We start from the raw sequence: 19,674 nt of genomic DNA on the forward strand, positions 1-19,674 counted from the left end.
CAAAATTTCTTTGTTACACAAGTAGATATATTAAGAGTACTTGTGTCCTGTTACTCTTTTTATGGGTCTGGTAGAAACTGAAAAAACAATTGGGCCTGTAAGCAAAACAAAACTGGGCCTTAGCCTGATTTCCCCACATGACATCCGCGTCAAGACTACATTGGATTCTTCAGCGGCCTATCAACTTACTGACAGCTAACTCTTACTTGAAAGAGTGGAAATTTTATACTTTTGGAAGCTCAAATTAAAGATACTTCTACTCAGCTAATGTGTATTCAAACTTCAAATGCCAATGTTCTGACCCTCTGAGTTCTTGAACTAAAAAAACAATTACAGCATTTATAAAGAACTCGCAAAAGACAATCTTAATAAGAAAAACAACCCCAAAAAGCATTCACTTCAAAATACTCTAATTACAATAGCTTTCTATTACCTATAGAGTACTGCATAACCAATCCCTAAATCCTAGAAAATGAACCGCTGACTAATTAAATCCATAAACTAAAATACATAAACATCTGGACTGTGTTGGAGCCCAACATGCCAGGCTCCAGTAACTGACCTCTCACCATGTGTTATTGAGAAACCGGGCGAGTATTAAGCAGCGTCAATTCTCTTATCGTCTTCGACTTCCTCAAGCACATCTTCGATTATGTCATCTTCACCAACATTTATATCTTCAACATCTTCATCATCACCTGCACCTTCTTCAGGGATTTTTCTAGTTGTCTTGGGGCCATACTCGAGTTGGCGGGTTTCTAGCTCCTTGTCCATTGTCTCCTGCAAGTTCATAAGGTTATTGTTCCCCTTCCTTGCATTCCTTCCGTTTTGCCATCTATCTAATTCTGTTTCGACATTGGCGAGGCATTGTTCTCCAATTTGCTTCTGATACTCGGACAGCTCTTCTCTTCTAGCATTCTTCCAATTTAGAAAAGCCTGAAACGTAGATGTATAACTGCAGTTAGTTCCATCAGTTGCAATTTGTGAACATGATTGCTCTTTCATTAATCTGGGTGTCTTTTGACTATCTATGTTTTGCACTTGATAATCATCAACTACAAATGATTTACCATCCACGCTTTACCATTGGGAAATCAAATTGTCGTAAACTAATACTTCCTCTGTCCCACAAAAAGTGGGTCTTTCACTTTTCAAATTTTGCCTTCTTTTATTCAAAAATAAAAAAAGTGAAAGTCGTTTTTTGTGGGACAGAGGAAGTATTAGTTTAAACTTATATGATATAGACTCTTATGAGTTAGCATGGTACTACTATGTAATAGAAAATATTTGGAGGGAATTGCATAGGGCCGTCAAGAAGATGTTTTGCTCTTTTTCTTCGTATTTAGCAACCCCAAGACTAAAAGAGCAGAAAGCAGGGTCTAGAACCTAGATGACTTAGAAGTGGTTGACATGATCTCATCTAATAGCAAAACCTAGTTGACAGCCAATTTATGAGCTTGAAAGCTTTGATGGTTCATTCCAAACTCTCAAGCAGATTTGGCTTTCGCCAGTTTCTCTGTGAAAATCCTATCTTGTGTGGCAGTCTTGAAAAAAAGTACAGAACTAATGGGATCAAACCTGCTCTTTTTGCTCCGCAGCCAATGTCTCATCCTCAACCAATGGTTTGGTAGGCAAGTAAAATATTGGAGGCTCTGCTTTTGTCCTGATAAGACACATCAATCAATCAAATCAAATAAATGTCAGTCTTTTTCCTGAATAAATTTATATCTGTGCTGCGAAAATCTTGAGAAGAAGGAGCCTTTAGTTGCTTCAAACCCAATACTATTCAAACGAGCAGAAACTTATCTTTGTCTCAATAAAATTCTGAATATGGATACTTGGGACCAAAATTAAAAATAACCTGCAATTATAGAAATAGATTCTTTAGAAATACGACCATGTATAGTATTTCAAGAAAGCGACAACAGACAAGAACTCCAAAGAAAGACCCCATACCTAAGTTGACAAACAGCTTTGTCAACAACTCTGATTTGACTGCATTTACCTTAAGAAATTGTTAAGCTTTTTATGGTGCTCAGTCCAATGAAGAAACAGAAGCTCCAATTTCTTTTCTTCTGCCTTGGCAGCTACACGTGCTCGGAGGGTCTGACAAACACAGTTAAGTAAATAAGGAACCAAATAAAAGAAATCGGATGCCATATGGATCGACAATTGTTTTTTCATTGTTGACACTCCTCAATAGTACTAGAAACCCACCAGATCACGCCTCCTTTTTTCGGCAATTTGTTCTCGCTCTTGCACCCTCAGCTTTTCACTTTCTTCGCGCGCCCTTTGCTCAGCCTACACACACTATTAATCAATCACCGCATACAGATAACAAAAAGACAAAATTATTCTTCGTAAAGCACAGTCTAAGGACTTTATCAGGCCAAAGGTTAAATCCCATTTGTGAAACCGTAACCTATTTTCTATTATCCTTCTTCCATGATACTTATCAATTAAAGGGAGGTCTGAAATAACAGAAAGATCAAGTCAAAACTAGAAGTGACAGTGTATTACAGTTTCAAAATTTGAAGCTCTAATATGGCATGAATTTTTCTGAGGTATCAATGTGTTTTCCCTATAAGATCTCAATACATCAGCTGGCACCTAACTTTTTACTACCTCAGGGGAAACTGAAGAGTAAAACATTACACAATATCATTATTGTATAGTATGGTAGGTTCCTTATCCCCACATATTCCAAATGCTTACACAATCCTTATTCTAATAGCCTTACATTTCAGTGCCGGTCTGTTGCATTTGCAGCAGATGTCTTATATGGCTCATGTCATTTCACGCAAAAGGTTCTGTGATAATAGATTTTTCTTGTTCAACGCGACAGTATAAATTCGCTATTTCTTGCTCATAACAGAGGTACATACATTTGCATTTTGTTTAAGGCATGCATATGCAACAAACCGACACTGAAATTTTATCTCTATTCTGCCTGGTTGCTGTTTTTAAAGATATCTTCTCTAGATGAGTTTCAAAATCAGTATTCCATTCTTACTTGTAGTTGAGATAAGATAAGATAACTGCAAAGCCTAGTCACTTATATTTCATCAAAGAACAACTGGAGATCAAACAAATATGTTATCCCTCGGGGAACATACACAGAAGACAAAAGTCTAAATACTCACTCTTTGTAAGGAACTTGACCTGCGCATGAATGCATCCGTTGTCGATAGCTGCTTATCTTCCTTCCGGAATTTCTGAAACAAAGAGCAGTAAGAATCAGTTTACAAGAGAGTTCCAAAGCTTGACAGGAATAGCAGTGCCTCTTGAGGCTAAAAAAGAAGATCAATACATAGGCATTTGGTACGCAGGTCAGGGTCTAACAATAATACAACAATATTCCCAAACTTAGTATATGATATATAATCAGTGCCACCGTGCCAGAAATAGAAATAATTTCAATGATAGTGGGGATAAGTAATGTGTGACCGTAAAAATTCCTCGATATCAGATAGCAAAAAGCCAAAAAGAATAGTAATGCACTGAAATTGCACATAGCAGTTTTCCAAAAAATTAACGAGTAGCGCACTCAAGCAGCAGTTTCTCTCCATTAAGACCCTCACAGCTAGCAAATAAAGAAAAACATATCCATAAGAAGAAAGTATATGAAACTCCCAGCTTACCTCCAACGTTCCTAAAAGGTTTCCAAGCATCCTCTTGTTCCTATTAACCAAGCTTGGGTCCTCATTCTTCGGCAAAACCCTCGGAACATGCTCTTCTGATATGCCATTGAAATCCTAACAGTAAATAAACAAAGACATTATAACACAAACTTTCCTACAACAAACACTCGAAAATCAAGAAAATAATCAGACACAAACATACCTTCCTAACCCCTCTATGGGCATCTCTCCTAGTATTTTCACCACCATGTTGTTGTTCACGTGATTCATTCACCGCCGCCGTTCCATCACTTTCCTTCACATTCGTATCCATCGCATCACTATCAGCAGCCACTTCCTTCCCTTTAACTTCTTCTCCATCATCTACCTTCACTCACCCAAAAACAAACAAATCAAAATTGGGTCTTTTCACAAATCTGAAGCTCCAATCTTATAATTTCATTACAGATTCTTCAAATTCATGTTGATTACCTTAACAACAGCTGATAAAAGACGTCTTTTCGGTGCTGATTGATCTTCGGGATCAATAGGACCACCAGGTCTAACAAATCCCCTTTGTTGGTGACGATTTCCGGCACCATTAGAGTTGAAATTTCGGGGGCCGTTTGATGCCAACCCACCTCGACGAATACCTCTAGGATCTCGAAGACGTTCAGTAATCTGAGATCGACGATTCAAAATTAAAAACCTAATAATTGTAAAGAGAAGGGGATTAGGAACTAGGGTTTAGAGAAGTATACCTCCCATTGTTGACGTTGAAGTTCTTCAATTTCTTTACGAAGATTTTCTTCAGTTTTCTCAATTTCGTTGCTTCCCATTTTTATCGAGTTGAGAACTGCAAGAGATGAAGATTTTTTTGTTGGAGTGAAGTTTTGAGCTCTTTATATCCTGGCGTTTTTAGGGGCCACTCAAAAGGATTTAGGGGCCAACAATAAAACAAAAAAGGTCACACAAAGGGAAAATGTAGCCAGCCCTTATCTCGCGTAATTCGTAATGGCGAAATTACCCTTATATATTCGGAGGATATGATAACATTGTTACCCTCCGAATGCAATCAGAAGCCAAAATATTTCCCAGACTTCCGATTGTAGTCGGTGCAGTATTTCTTGGTTCGTGTTTTGGATTCAGCGTTAATCGGGAGTTAAATATATTACAAAACCTACCGATTATAAGTTGCCGCAAATTCAAATTTTGAAAGCTAGCATAATCGGTAGATATGCTAAATCTAATACCTACCGATTATTGGTTTCTCCACATTCAACTTTCGTCAAATTAGCCGTTGGAGTTTTTGGGAAAAAAAAAGAGTCCGTTGGACCCTAAACCTATATGAAGAAACTCATATCTATCACCCCAATTGCACCAAACTTTCCTCTCTTCAGTTTTAATTTTCATAACAAAAAACATGGATATTGCTTTTGCCGAAGAAGAAGATTGTGCTATTTATAGAGCGTGGGTTGTGGTAACTACTCATGATCGTGTTCACAAGCTCCACAAATCGGAATCCGAAGAGCAGATATGGAACCGTATCTTAATGGTATTTGAGGCCTTAGATGGTAATCGAATTCGAAGATCATCCAATGACATTAAGATGAGAAAGAATGCGCTCGATAAGGAGATTGACAAACTTGAAGATGAGGAACGGTTTGTTAGGAACGCTTTTCCTTGGTGGACGTATGAAAAACGAGTAAGTATCTCTGTAACTCCAACTCACATTAACAAAAGTTAGTACTAACTTGTTACTCATTCGTAATTTCAGAGAAATCTTGCGGATCGCCGGTATGTGGACCTCTACGGGAAACGATTTGAACATGAAGGATGCTACAAAATCAAGAGGGACAATTTCTATGGTCACTGGAAGTTATGATCTGTTTTAATACTTTTATGGTCAATTAGGAGTATGGATTTAGGTGCTTTTGACGAAATTGTAAGGTTAAGGCCGTTTGAATTTTATGTAATGGATGTAATCGGAGTATTATTAATATAAAAACTAGCCGATTATACGAAATCGGTAGATTATTTTGTTAAACAAACTACCGATTGTAATATTCGGTTATGTTATGAGTCAACTTTCTTTCCGATTATGGTGTTGTTTGGTTCCGATTGTAATATTCGGTTAGAATAATCGAAAGGGTAATAAAACTAAACTTCCGATTAGGCTTGGGCCATGGCGTGGTTTGTTTTGAACTTGTAATATTCGGAGGATAAATTTTTTGTAAAGTTCCGAATGTACGATGGCCCAAAAATCAGAATTTGGGAAAAACTGATACTTTTCAAATTTTGAAATTGAAATAATCGGAAGTTAAACAGTTACCCAAACTTCCGAATATGGGCTGTCTAACCTTCTATATTGGCCCTTGGAACCACCTAGAGCCATGGCGTGGTTTGTTTTGAACTTGTAATATTCGGAGGATAATTTTTTTGTAAAGTTCCGAATGTACGATGGCCCAAAAATCAGAATTTGGGAAAAACTGATACTTTTCAAATTTTGAAATTGAAATAATCGGAAGTTAAACAGTTACCCAAACTTCCGAATATGGGCTGTCTAACCTTCTATATTGGCCCTTGGAACCACCTAGAGCCATGGCGTGGTTTGTTTTGAACTTGTAATATTCGGAGGATAGGTTTTTTGTAAAGTTCCAAATGTACGATGGCCCAAAAATCAGAATTTGGGAAAAACTGATACTTTTCAAATTTTGAAATTGAAATAATCGGAAGTTAAACAGTTACCCAAACTTCCGAATATGGGATGTCTAACCTTCTATATTGGCCCTTGGAACCACCTAGAGCCATGGCGTGGTTTGTTTTGAACTTGTAATATTCGGAGGATAAATTTTTTTGTAAAGTTCCGATTGTACGATGGCCCAAAAATCAGAATTTGGGAAAAACTGATACTTTTCAAATTTTGAAATTGAATTAATCGGAAGTTAAACAGTTACCCAAACATCCGAATATGGGCTGTCTAACCTTCTATATTGGCCCTTGGAACCACCTAGAGCCATGGCGTGGTTTGTTTTGAACTTGTAATATTCGGAGGATAAATTTTTTTGTAAAGTTCCGATTGTACGATGGCCCAAAAATCAGAATTTGGGAAAAACACAAATTTTGAAATTGAAATAATCGGAAGTTAAATTAGTTACCAAATCTTCCGAATATAACACACAAATCATTGTCATTTGAACTTGTCTAACTTAGTTACCCAAACAAATTTCCGAATGTACAACAAAAATCATTGTCATTTATCTGCTCTTCTTTACTTTACGACCGTGACTACCTCCCAGTCCTGCACGACCACGGGTTTGAGCACCTTCTGTTGGAGCAGCTTCAGTTGGAGCAGCTTCAGCGCTCGATGAAGCTCGAGTTCTTTTACCCGTCTTTGATACTGCCACCTTGGGCGGATGCCTCTTCGTGACTTTCTCCCCAAACTGGGCAGCATAATCTTCGTTATCCATATTATCAACTAGATCTCTAGCCTCTTTGATCTTCTCAGCTGGCATGAGATCTCCGCTCTTCAGGCATGCAGTTAACATTTTGGAAACACACTTGAACCTATTCACCTGTTTTTTATACGTAATGACATAACATCAAACGGTAATTACCTAAGATTTATAGGAATCATATAAAATGAACAAAAATATAAGAACATGCACCAGTCTATCATAACCAGCTGGTTTGTCTTTGATGATACAATTATAACTTGAACCCGCCGCAGTAGTGTTGGATTTGATTTCACGGATAACCAAAGGATGTGATACCTTGTTATACCAACTCATATAGTCTGGAGAAATTTCATCACCTCGGTTGGTTCGTCTACCAGTGTCGATAATGAAGTCATTCCTCTTATCCCAGTTATCAAGAACAGTAGGTGGGCCTGCGTGAACAATTGTAAGATTATCACCACTAGAAGAGCACAACTCCAACTCCAATTTGTAGTAATCCCCCATTTTCTCCAGAGGTTGTTGTTGTATATACCCGTGTTGTCGCATCACCCTAGAGGGGTTATACATCACATATCCTGTGGGGTGCCACAATGGTCCAAAATAAATGGACAAGTCCGACCGAAAATTTATATGCCCACTGGCTCGATCTTCCTTGTACGGATCAAAGCATACGTCTGAGGCCTTCAATTGGTCCAAAATCTCCCTCATGCGAATCAACTGCTGCTCTTTTGTCCTAGAACGGTTGTCTTCAAATATATACTTTGTTCCTCTAGGAGTACCTTTGCACCACCCCGGGTTCTCTCCGGCCAACTTCAGGATAGGGAAGTGGTCATAGATCCATGCCTATCTACATAAGAAATCAAGTTTTAGTAAATAGATTGTGTATATTCGGTAGTAATTTCCAAACATAATTTCCGATTATATATAATCGGAAACAAAATTGAGTACCTATCTACCGAATACCAAACATTCGGAAATAGATATGGATCATTTCCTACCGAATATGCGTCATTTGGAGTTCAGTAACCTATAGTTTTTCTGGCATGTATATTCGGTAGTAATATCAAAAAAATATTTCCGATTATATATAATCGGAAATAAGACTAAGTACCTAGCCACCGAATAACAAACATTCGGAAAATAAGATGGATCAATCCTACCGAATATGCATCCTTTGGAGTTCAGTAACCTCTAGTTTTTCTGGCCTGTATATTCGGTGGTAATATCAAAAACATATTTCCGATTATATATAATCGGAAATAAAACTAAGTACCTAGCCACCGAATAACAAACATTCGGAAAATAAGATGGATCAATTCCTACCGAATATGCGTCCTTTGGAGTTATGAATATGCGTCCTTTGGAGTTATGAATATGCATCATATGTACTGTCTACCGAATAACTATAGAGTGAGTTATAGAGTTAAAGAAAAAACCTGCAATAGAGCCACGTTCCCGGCAACTTGGCAGGTTCCTAGCCTCGACGCCTTTCTCAACTCTTCCATCAAGAATGCTAGGCATGCCGTGCCCCAAGAATAGTCACCGACTTCATGGAGAGGATCCAAAAGTTGTATAAGGTTGGCATCGATCCGGTTGCCAGAAGTATTGGGGAATATGACACATCCCAATACACAGAGGAGATATGCAGTGGCAGCGTGGTTCACTTGCTCATCAGTTAACGTTCCATTCTTTTCCTTCTCCAAGGTGCCTCGGAACATATTCATCAAAGCTGTAATGTTGATCTGTCTTGTTCTATAACTGGCATGCCTCCTAAACTCTGCTGTTGTTGTCTCTTCATCCCAACCTAAGCACTTGTTAGTTAGAGAATAAAGTTGTGCCCAACTTAACTGCTTTGTGTAGTTAAACTTCACAGCTGTGCCTTGGTCGGGAAGGTTAAGAATCTGCACAACATCATCCGGGGTGATCGTCATCTCCCCAAACGGCATATGGAAAGTATCGGTCTCAGGATACATTCTCTCCACGAACGCTGATATGGCCACACGATCATGTTCCAACAATGAATTCTCGGCGGCATTAGCTAACCCCGAGTTGGCAACAATTGTCTTGAAACTTTCATATTCACCGGATAAAGGCCACGCAAGCATTTTTGTTGGTGCGGCGGTAGGTTTGAGTAGACGGACCGCATCTTGATGATCCTATTAAAGTACATAAAAAAATCCTTAATACAAGTATTACGATATAACACATAGACAATACATTAATAAAAAATAGTAATTTTATTACCTCGGTTTCATATATTTCTCTGGCCCATGAGTCTTTGTATCCAAATAGCAATTTTCCTCCATCCGCTGGTAGTCAAAGGATTGTGCCTGCTGGAATACCCTTCTTCTTCAAGTGCTGAGGGACAAGATGTGATGCTTTCTTAGCAATATCCTTCCTTACAACATCTTTTCCTTTTTTGGCTTTTTGGGTACCACTTGGTTGTCCTTCTTCTTCTACTCTTGCCACTGGATCAACTGGCTCAACACTTGGTCCTGCACTTTGTTGAGCGGCTTGTTCAACACTTGGTCGCACCCCTTGTTCACTGCCTTGTTGTTCAACAGTTGGTTGCACTCCTTGTTGACTGCTTTGTTCTTGTTCGCTTTGTTGAGCACCTGAATTATCTTTGGCACTCCTTTCCCTCCTAGCACTAGCTGTCACTTTCTTCCTCCCTTCTCGACTTTGTCTAAACAACAAAGAAAGGAACAATATTTACAAACTATACAATCGGAAGACAAAGTATGGAAATATAACCCGAATGTACACATTCGGACGTAAGAAGACACATATTGTTCCCGAATACAAAACAATCGGAAGCTAACTAAACATATTTGCAACCGAATATACATCAATTGGAGTTCAGAAACTGTAAATTTTTCATCCTACACAATCGGAAGACAAAGTGCACATCTATAACCCGAATGTACAAATTCGGAAGTAAGAAGACACATATTTTTTCCGAATGAAAAACAATCGGAATATAACTAAACATGTTTACAACCGAATATTCATCAACTGGAGTTCAGAAACTCTAAAATTTTATCTTACACAATCGGAGGTATAAAACATTATATTGTCTTCCGAATAAATACTGGCCCCAAAATGGGATTTTTCCTATATCAGAAATTTTGAGATTTTTTCAATATATACATTCGGTAGTGAGTGTTCTTCCGAATACTTTGTGTCTACTTAAATATATTCGGTAGCCAAAAAATTCATTAAACTACCGATTATTAGCAGTTTGTATCCAGGAAGATATGGCCACCAATATTCGGCAGATAATCATCAAATCTTTCTCCCGAATACTGTCGATGTTCTTGAAAAATGAAGAACACGACTACATTCGGAAGTAAATGAGCATGCATATCGTCCGAATCTGGATAAATAACCGAAAACCCTAGAAAATGTTTTTCTCGATTCGACGAATTAAAGCGAAATAAACCCCAAAAATGATAGATTCTTACCTAATTGGGGCCATTTGAAGTTGACGAAGTGTTTGAGTCTCGGAATCGCCACCACCGACTACATTGCCGGGTACTTCTTCTTCGCGTTCTTCTTCATTTGCAGCAAGAATTTCTTTATTTCTTGCTAAAATTCCACTGTTTGGATCGATACCCCGAGCAACATTTTTGGTTCTAGGTATGTGGGTTTCATTTCTCTTATCCATTGTTTTATAATCGAATCGACGATGTTTTGATTTTACGATTCGCGGCGATGTTTCGGTTGAACGAGGAAATTTTTTTTTTCTTCCACAATCGGAAGATAATATGAAACTGGAAGAAGAAGAGTTGAAATGAGTAGAATTTTTTTTGATTTGGTTTTTATACAGTTTTACCAGAAGGGCATTTATGTAACTTCAATATCATATAGGGTACCCCTTAACTAGAGTCTTTGGCTGGGTATAAACTGATGGCCCCTAAATCCTTTGGGGTGGCCCCTAAAAACGCCAGGTTAAATCTCTTAAAAGTTAAAACAACGAGAAGCTAAAACCCTCGTCTCAAACAACTAAAAGCGAACTTGATTTTGTGCATGGCAACTTTTGCTAAGCTGCTACATCCTCTTCTTGTCACATGATATGGTACTAATCTAAACCCTTCATCTGGATACGGCGAATGTCAGGGGACCGCGATGGGTTCCAACCAATGTAGTCAATATCGAATTTCGATGAATATCGGTCGAGTGCCGAGACACGATATTTCGATGAATACCGGTGAAATATCGGTTCATGTCGGCGAAATACCGGCCAATATCGACATCTCAATGAAACACCGAAACCGATATTATCGGCGGTATCTCGGCCATCTCGGCCAAGATTAACTACATTGGTTCCAACTGAACATTCATGGACTCGTACCTTTGCATCGCATCATTAAGGGTATGAAGCATTTTTGCAACTTTTGACAGTTGGGCCAGCTCTCTCGCACAGACCCGATCGGACTATCATTATCGATCCAATCTATCATTTCTAACAACAGGTTCAATCTTAGATCTGTCTATATAGTAGATCCAATAAAATAGGAGATCCAATTCACCTTGTGAGAGACGATCCTCCTAAGAGCAAGTCTTATGGTGGAAGAAATCCATCTTTCCATTTTCCATGCCACTTCAACATTTGGAATCGTTTGTGGAAGCTCAAGTCTTGTAATGAAATCATATAAACGCCAATCCAAATAGCTTTCAGCGGTAAACAAAATAGCGTTTTCAATCAGTAACTTAAATTGCGTTTGATTTTGTCAAAGGACAGATAGCACAAAACGTAAAAAACGGTAGGTTGGATCTCAAAGTATCATCCAACGGTTAAACAATGAAGGATGATATTACATGCCGGTATTTCCTAGGGTGAACACTAGTGCTACTAGTAAACGAAATTCCTTTTTGGAGTGGGTGAACTATGTAAAGATAATCTAGGGCATCTTGTTATGACACGTATTATCATCAATGAACAGAAATGTTCGATCACTTGTTTGGATATTTTGATTCCACACGATTTTAAACAGCATTTGACTGACGGGATTTTGGTTTCCACAAAACGCTAATTTGATTGCCGTTTTTTTGTCCTCTAGTGCGCTATTTTGAATAGCGTTTGACGCTAATTTGATTAGCGTTTTTCCTGGATTTCACCAACCCTTCTACGAAATCATGGAAGGTTGCTTGGAAAAAATGTGGATTCCACCAAGTTAAAAGCCATTGGACTTGACATTCCACAGTTTTTCCATATTTGGAATGGCTTAGATTCCACCATAAGACTTGCTCTAAGCAATGTAGTGGATCTCGGATCTGCCGACAACCTGACAACTTAACAGTGTTATTACAAGGAGTTTTTCGGTGAATCTGGAAATAACACCCAGAATCCTTGTTTCCAAATATATATTTATAATAATATATGTATATATATTAAACACTTTTCACACTTTAACCTCTGAAACTTGTACATATATATCGAAACAGAAGTTTATACAGGCATTGTCTGATTTAACATAGCAAGTTATACTTGAAGATTAAATGATTATAAAAAAGATAATAAACAGTTAAGATTTACTTATCATTATCAATCTTCATTCACTTTGGTTAAAAATTCTTAAGTTCAGTCATCTTCAATTCATGATTTTTTATTGGGTTTCATCCGATTTCACTTATGCATGTTATCAGTTACCATTATTATCAGTTTTCATACTGCAACTACTAATAGTCTCGTTAAATTGTCTTTCCTTAATCTCGGTCGTCTCGGATATATCTCAAATCGCCGAGACTGAGATAATCGTCTCGCTCCCAGGTCGAGACTTGGAATTTTGGCAAGATCTCAACCGAGATTGACTAAATTTCCTCTACCTTTTATCCTCATTATAGTGAAAGGACGATTTTCTCTTTTGTTAATGACTTGTGTTGGGCGATATGTTTGACACATAAGCAAGGGAACTTCTCCCTCGTGGAAAAACGATATTTAACAAAAAATAAAAATAGAGAGATTGAGACAAATAAAAAAAAACTCGGTATATGAGCATCCAACGCCAATAACGGATAACTTGAAATCCGCATGAAAGAATCCTCTACTCTAATCCCCATATATCTTGGAGGTATATTAATTTATCAGGTTAAACATCATTGATGGGAGGTATACTTATCAAGTTTAGAAAAATATACCTTACATTATTGATATTCAACTCTTCACTTTATTTCCAGAGATTTTCTTTCATTATTTTTCGATTTTGTCGTGTCCCATTTATATCGAGATAAGAATTGAGAAAGATGACGATTTTGTTAGAGTGAAGTTTTGAGTTCCTTACCTCTTAAAACAAGAAGAGGCTAAAATCTTTATCTCAAACTACTAATGAAATCCTTTTGAGGGGTAGTTGAATTACTATTTTTTTGACTCCATGATATGACAAAATAAGGTAATGATGAAGTAAACCTTAGTTCCACTTATCCATATATTTTACTTATTGGCCAAAATGATCTTGTTATTTTGGCCCTACTTATTAAGGATAATGGATTTTAGTAGTTAGTTAGGTTTTAGAGATTATATAAGGAGGATCATGGAAAGATAGTTTGGTAAGAAAGTTTTGAAATTTTAAAACTTCGGGTAAAAAAGAAAAAGAAGTGGGTTTTAGAGAGATAACAATGAATGATTCTTGCAACAAACAAGAAGCAGACGAGTATTCATCTTCCAAGCTAGTTTTTTGTTACGTTATTACGTCAAATTAGGAGAATTTTCGGATGGAAAAAGTCTTATTCCAATCCAAACCTAAAATGAAGTTACATATGAGGTAAATAAGGAAGTGAAAGAGGAAAATGAAGAACTAGTAATGCAAATACTCATGGATATGTAAATATGGTCGAAATCAAAAATTTATATAACCTAGAATCGGCTAGGTCGAATAAGTTATCCAGTCGATTCTCCATAATCAGTAGGATTATTGAAGAACACCTGTTGACACATCATTGTATTATACATCCCTGATAATAACTATATGAATGCGAGTATATATTATTGTTCTATGTTGTTCGAAATTAACCTTAAATTTTGAATTTGGAAAAAATAAGTCATTACAATTAAAAAGTTATCAGATGATTTTGACCCTTATCAGAAAAATTAAATAAAATAGGGAGCATTAGTTAAACACATTAACGATTGCACTTTTTAATAAATACCCCCTCCCAGCTTAAAAGATACCCCTCTAGGATTTCACCAAAAGACGACACACTTAATTTTGCATTTTCTAACTCACTCTCGCTAGTTTCAGTTTATCTCTCTATCTAAATATCATAATGTTTATCACTATCTCCGCATTCGCCGACACCACCACCACCACCACCCTATTGTTGTATTCTAATCGTTACCACTTTCACCACCATCACCACCACCTTGTTGTTGTATCCTAATATTTACCACCATCACCACCTTCGCCATTACCAGCGTGCCCTCCACACCACTATCGAAATTTATCTGTTCATTATCACCTAATAAAAGCATTAAGCTGAATTTTTTATCACTTGGAAGAGTATCACTATTAATGATTTTTTCTAATTCTTCTTTTGTATCGTCTCCTTTTTCTATTGGTGTTGCTAATGGCATCAGGAAGAATGGATTGGATGGTGCCAACTGGAATCTGAGGTCCAGGAAACCAAGTTAGCTCTTAAAAGTGAAGTCAACTTGCTCGAGTTTTCTCCAGAAGTAGAGTCAATTAACAGTAAGTTGTCTCCATAAGTTTTTTTTATTGTCTTTCTTATTCTGTAAAATCATTAATCTCAACCTTTGTATATGGAGAACTTCAATTTGATTCAAAATCAATCAGTAAATTAGGTAATTAAATCCTCATGGCAATTTAAGAGCTTCTCCAATGGGATATATGTGAAGATAAATGTCTAAATCCACATAGGATAGACATTTCTCCTAAAATTGTTCTCCAACCCTAACTTCTTAAATCAATGTGAAGATGATATGGCATAATTTTGTTAGACATTCTCAAGGTGATATCAAGTTATCATAGTAAGCTTTTGTTCATCTAAAATTAATTCTAATATATTAAATAACCAACTTAATTTTAATAAAATCTTAAAATTACCAAAGATAAAGTTCACATTTAATTAAGAAAATGATCAAAACAACACCATTGACGATGAATTATTTTTTTCCCCTAAATTTAAAAAGAAAAAATTGGAATGAGGATGTCTTGTTTGTGTTGCCACCTAGGAAATACACACAACAACCATTGGAGAAGCTCTAATATAGTTTTTAATACTAACTTTATTATAAAAACAAAATAGGTAAATAAGTAAGGGTAGTTTAATAAAATTTAACGGTCTCTTTAATATTTTGACAAAGTCAAAGCGGACTAAAAAAAGGAAGTAGTACGAGATACCATATATTTTTTAAAATATAAGTCAATTCTTTATAAATACTGAAATTCTTTTAGGTCTCAGAAAAATAGGTAATGTATGAGAAAAATCTTTAAGAAGTTTTGTTAGAGCATTGCTCGGTCGAACTCGCATGCGTTGCTATCTCAAGCATGTTTGTCAATGTTAGTGATCAAAACTATAAGTCTTGATTTCTAGTCTATTATAGCTAAGTCTCGGACTAGGATAGAAAGTGTAGTTGAGCTCAAGGACTTCATGGCGATTCATCATACAAGTAGAAGAACTACTCAAGGAACCGGTGGAACTTCTCGACAAAAAAGTAGGTGAAGACTTGAACTTATCTGTCACTCAAAAGTCTATCTACTCTATCTCCTACTTCTTGAGACAAAAATTCGTATGCTATATATATAGACTTAGATTATACACATTTGGTATTTTGAGCCGAGTATACCTCGCCTATCTATATCTCGAAATATGTGTTGGTAAGCTTTTCGCTTTGACCAAGTTTATCTTTACCTAGTGACGAAAGTCATGATATGTTTCAATCATCTTGAAAATTTCTTTGACGAGAAATGGTGTAACAACTATATAACGTCCTCTAAGAATGTTTCAATGATTGGAATAAGAGTTTAGATTACATAACCAATGATGGACATAAGCATTGTTGTGGAAACACATTTATGTATAAGTCTTATTCCTTGAACCAAAGTTTGCGAACTTTGTTGATCAAGAGAAACCGGAAGAATGGCTTGTTGCCAAGTCCGCGAACTCAGTCCGCGAACTGCCGAAGTTCTCAAACCCGAGAATTTCTGATGTAGTTGACAAACTACTTGCGTGAGCTCAGTCCACGAACCCAGTCCTCGAACCGACGGAAGGTCTCTTGCCTAGATTTTCTGCTGGAGTTTGTAAACTCTGCCGGTTGCTTAAGTCTGCGAACCTAGTGTGCGAACTTAAGAAGGTTATATATCTGAAAATGATTTCTGAACTTAAACTTTAAAAAGACTAAAGAATGCAGTTTGCAAACCGTGGCTATAAAAGTTCATGAACCGATTCAAAGTGAATCACATAATTTTTGCTTCAATTGTGTCTTGTGTAGTTACATAAGATTTCCTTGCAATTGAACAACTCTCTAACTAGTTTATTTGAGTAATTTGAACTAGTTATGGTGAAGAAGAACATGGTTTATATGAAATGCTCATATGGATAACCTTTTGGATAACTATTGTTGAACCAACAATGTACGCGTTTGGGTACGATTAACAAACCTAGAAGCGTCCAGTTCATTTGTGTATAACAAGTTAAGTTTTCGATCTAACGATTGAGAAATATTAGCTTGAATCTAAATCAGGTTTTCATCTAACGGTGAATATTGATTGCTTTGTTACCAAGGCAAAACCCTGATTCCACGACATCTTGTTTCGCTACCATACGATTAAGATTGTTGTGAGGTGATTGATTAATCTAGGCTTTTCTTCGGGAATATAAGACCGGATTATCAATTGGTTCCTGTTCACCTTGATTATTATCAAAAGACGGAACAAAAACTTTAGGGTTTTTCTGTGGGAGACATATTGATCCTTTGATAGACTTGTCTGTGTGAGACAAATTTGTTTATTGTCAAAGCCTGCGATTTTGGGTCGTAGCAACTCTTAGTTGTGGGTGAGATCATCTAAGGGAATAAAGTGCGCAGTATCCTGCTAGGATAAGTGGCGTAGGGAGTACAACTGTACCTTGGATCAATGGGAGACTGATTGGGGTTCAACTACAGTCCATTCCGAAGTTAGCTTGGAGTAGGCTAGTTATTGGCTTAATACAGTGTGTGTTCAATCTGGACTAGGTCCCGGGGTTTTTCTGCATTTGCGGTTTCCTCGTTAACAAAATTTCTGGTGTTTGTGTTATTTCAATTTCCGCATTATATTGTTTTATCTTTACAATTGAAATAATACAGGTTGTGCGTTAGATCAATCAATTGGAGAATCCGACCTAACAGTTATTGATTGATATTGATTGACACTTGGATATTGGTCTTTGGTACCATCCAAGTTATTCCTTGTATTTTATTAGTAATCGTAGTTTCTGTTTGAAGAAATCAAATCAAGAGAGAGATATAAACTTGTTGATATACTTTTAATTGATTGAGTCTTGTTGATTCTCTTAAAAGTATATTCCAGTTTCTCCATGCAGATTGCTAAGAGAAATATTGGGTGGTGTTGTTAGACCCCCGCTTTTTCAATTGGTATCAGAGCTAGCAAACACGTTAAAGACCTTATAAGTCTGTGTTTGTAGCGATCTGATTATGGACAAGTCTATCTCTAATAACGTACCAGTTCAGAAACTACCAGATGATTCTAAAAGCTTGAATTTACCTGACTGAACTGTCACATCTAAGTCAATATCTAAACATTCTCTTGATGTAAAAACTGTTGATTGGGAAACTCTCTTAGAAGAACAGTTGGATGAACTTTCTGATGAAGGTGATTCAGATATTGATAAAGATGTTGTTGAGGAAGTCTCAGAGTATGTTAAGTTTTTGGATTCGTGGAAGATGAAGAAGATTACAACTTCTCATGTCTTACCTCTTCTGACTCCTCTCTGTCGAGAAAACAAGAAATTGAGAAGATGTTACGCAGGTGTTTATTTTTCGAGTCGTTCTTGCGAATCGATCCTCAAGGATTCTGAGGAAAACTTACGTATGAAGTCACTTGAATGTGATAATCTTTATCAAAAGTACTTTTTTTTGGAAGAGAAACTTGCAGAATCTGAAGCAAGGTTTAACTCTCAGCAAACAAGTTTTGATGACAGAGAAAGCGCTTATCTCGCTCGAGAAAAACGCCTTGAGGATGATTTAGCTGCTGCTCTTGATAAAATCAAGATGTTGGAAGATGAATTGAAAAAGTTCAATACTAGTTCAAGCAAATTAACCACTATGTTAGGAGCAAATAAAAATCATCGTGATACACGAGGATTGGGCTATAAAGGAATAGATGCTCCAAGTATTAGCAAAGAGGTAAAATTTGTCAAGGCTAGTGATTCTTCTCAACAAAAGGTTTCCACTGATGGAAAAAGTGAAATACCTTCACCGGAAGTTAAGGTTCAAAAGAGAAAAGTATATCAACCTCCAAAACCAGCACACATGAATCCGGGTAAGAACGTTCCTTATATTTGTCATTATTGTGGAAACAAAGGTCACCTGGAAAGGAGATGTCGTTTTCGTATAAGGAATGAAAAACTTCATGATATTCTTGTTGGGTGTCAAAAGAAGTTATTAAACCGGGATCATATGTTAAGGCTAACAATCTTGACATTACGGGTTGTAAACGTCCAAACTTTAGGCAAAGGAATCAGTGCTATGATAATCCTAGATTTGCCTATAAACATCGTACGAAGTCTTTTCACAATTGTAATGATTATCAAAAGAATAACTTTGTAAAGACAGAGACAAGATCCGATGCTCCCAATTGGAGAAAGACTAACTTGCAAAAGAATAGTCAATCCAATTCTCTTCCGAGAAATCATGAAGTGAGTAATGGGAAGAAGGTTCTGGTTGTTCCTAAACGCACTCAGAAGTGGGTACCAAAGAAATCCAATGATGCTTTGAGTGTGAAAAGGAATGATCTTCTAGAAAATTCCATGACTATGGAGAAGGCAGTATCCATGATGTTGGAACTTAACAAGTTTTTTGGAAAAATGGAATTAGATGTGAAAGGCTCTAAAAGTGATCCCTTTCATGATAATCCAAAGGTAAATTGTGGTGAACAAGACATTATTCACCCCAACACAACTTGATTGTGTTGTAAGTGCATCCTTACCAAGAAATGCACTGCTATGTATACGGTGAGGGAAGCACGAAAATTAGGGCGCACAGATTATGTTCGGTAAGGCTGTAGAATTCAATTGGATTCATTTAAAAAGGTATGTCTATAAACTTGAGCAAGATTTGTGCTTTTATTTGTTTAGAGAACTTATAATGATTCACGTAACTTTTTTATCGTTCTTTTCTGCCTAACTTGATCTGTGTTTAAGGTTCTTAAACGTTTAGGTTTGAAAATAGTAGTTTGGGATATTTGGACTTCATGGAACACCTACCAGGTATGCATAACATCTTTTAAAATCAAAATCCATGGGTTAAATTCGCGGACTTGAAAAGTCGTTTGCAAACCCTATGCATACTTGACATCGATATTCGGTAAACTTGTTTTGGCCGTAACGTCTTCGTCCGAACTCGGAATGACCTCATTCTT

General features: G+C 36.8%; 1 protein-coding gene across 1 annotated transcript; it reads right to left on the reverse strand.

The window, feature by feature from the left end:
- Window positions 1-270: 270 nt before the first annotated feature.
- Window positions 271-4,492, reverse strand: LOC113356179 (pinin-like). The gene is made up of 9 exons (XM_026599231.1): window positions 4,382-4,492; window positions 4,113-4,301; window positions 3,844-4,008; window positions 3,642-3,755; window positions 3,144-3,215; window positions 2,218-2,301; window positions 2,006-2,106; window positions 1,579-1,663; window positions 271-936 (listed from the first exon to the last, which is right to left on the reverse strand). Exons 1-9 carry the CDS (start codon window positions 4,457-4,459, stop codon window positions 598-600), a joined length of 1,227 nt encoding a protein of 408 aa, XP_026455016.1. The 5' UTR covers window positions 4,460-4,492; the 3' UTR covers window positions 271-597.
- Window positions 4,493-19,674: the final 15,182 nt, after the last annotated feature.

Source organism: Papaver somniferum, chromosome 3, assembly GCF_003573695.1.
Source record: "Papaver somniferum cultivar HN1 chromosome 3, ASM357369v1, whole genome shotgun sequence".
NCBI classification, from domain to species: Eukaryota; Viridiplantae; Streptophyta; class Magnoliopsida; order Ranunculales; family Papaveraceae; genus Papaver; species Papaver somniferum.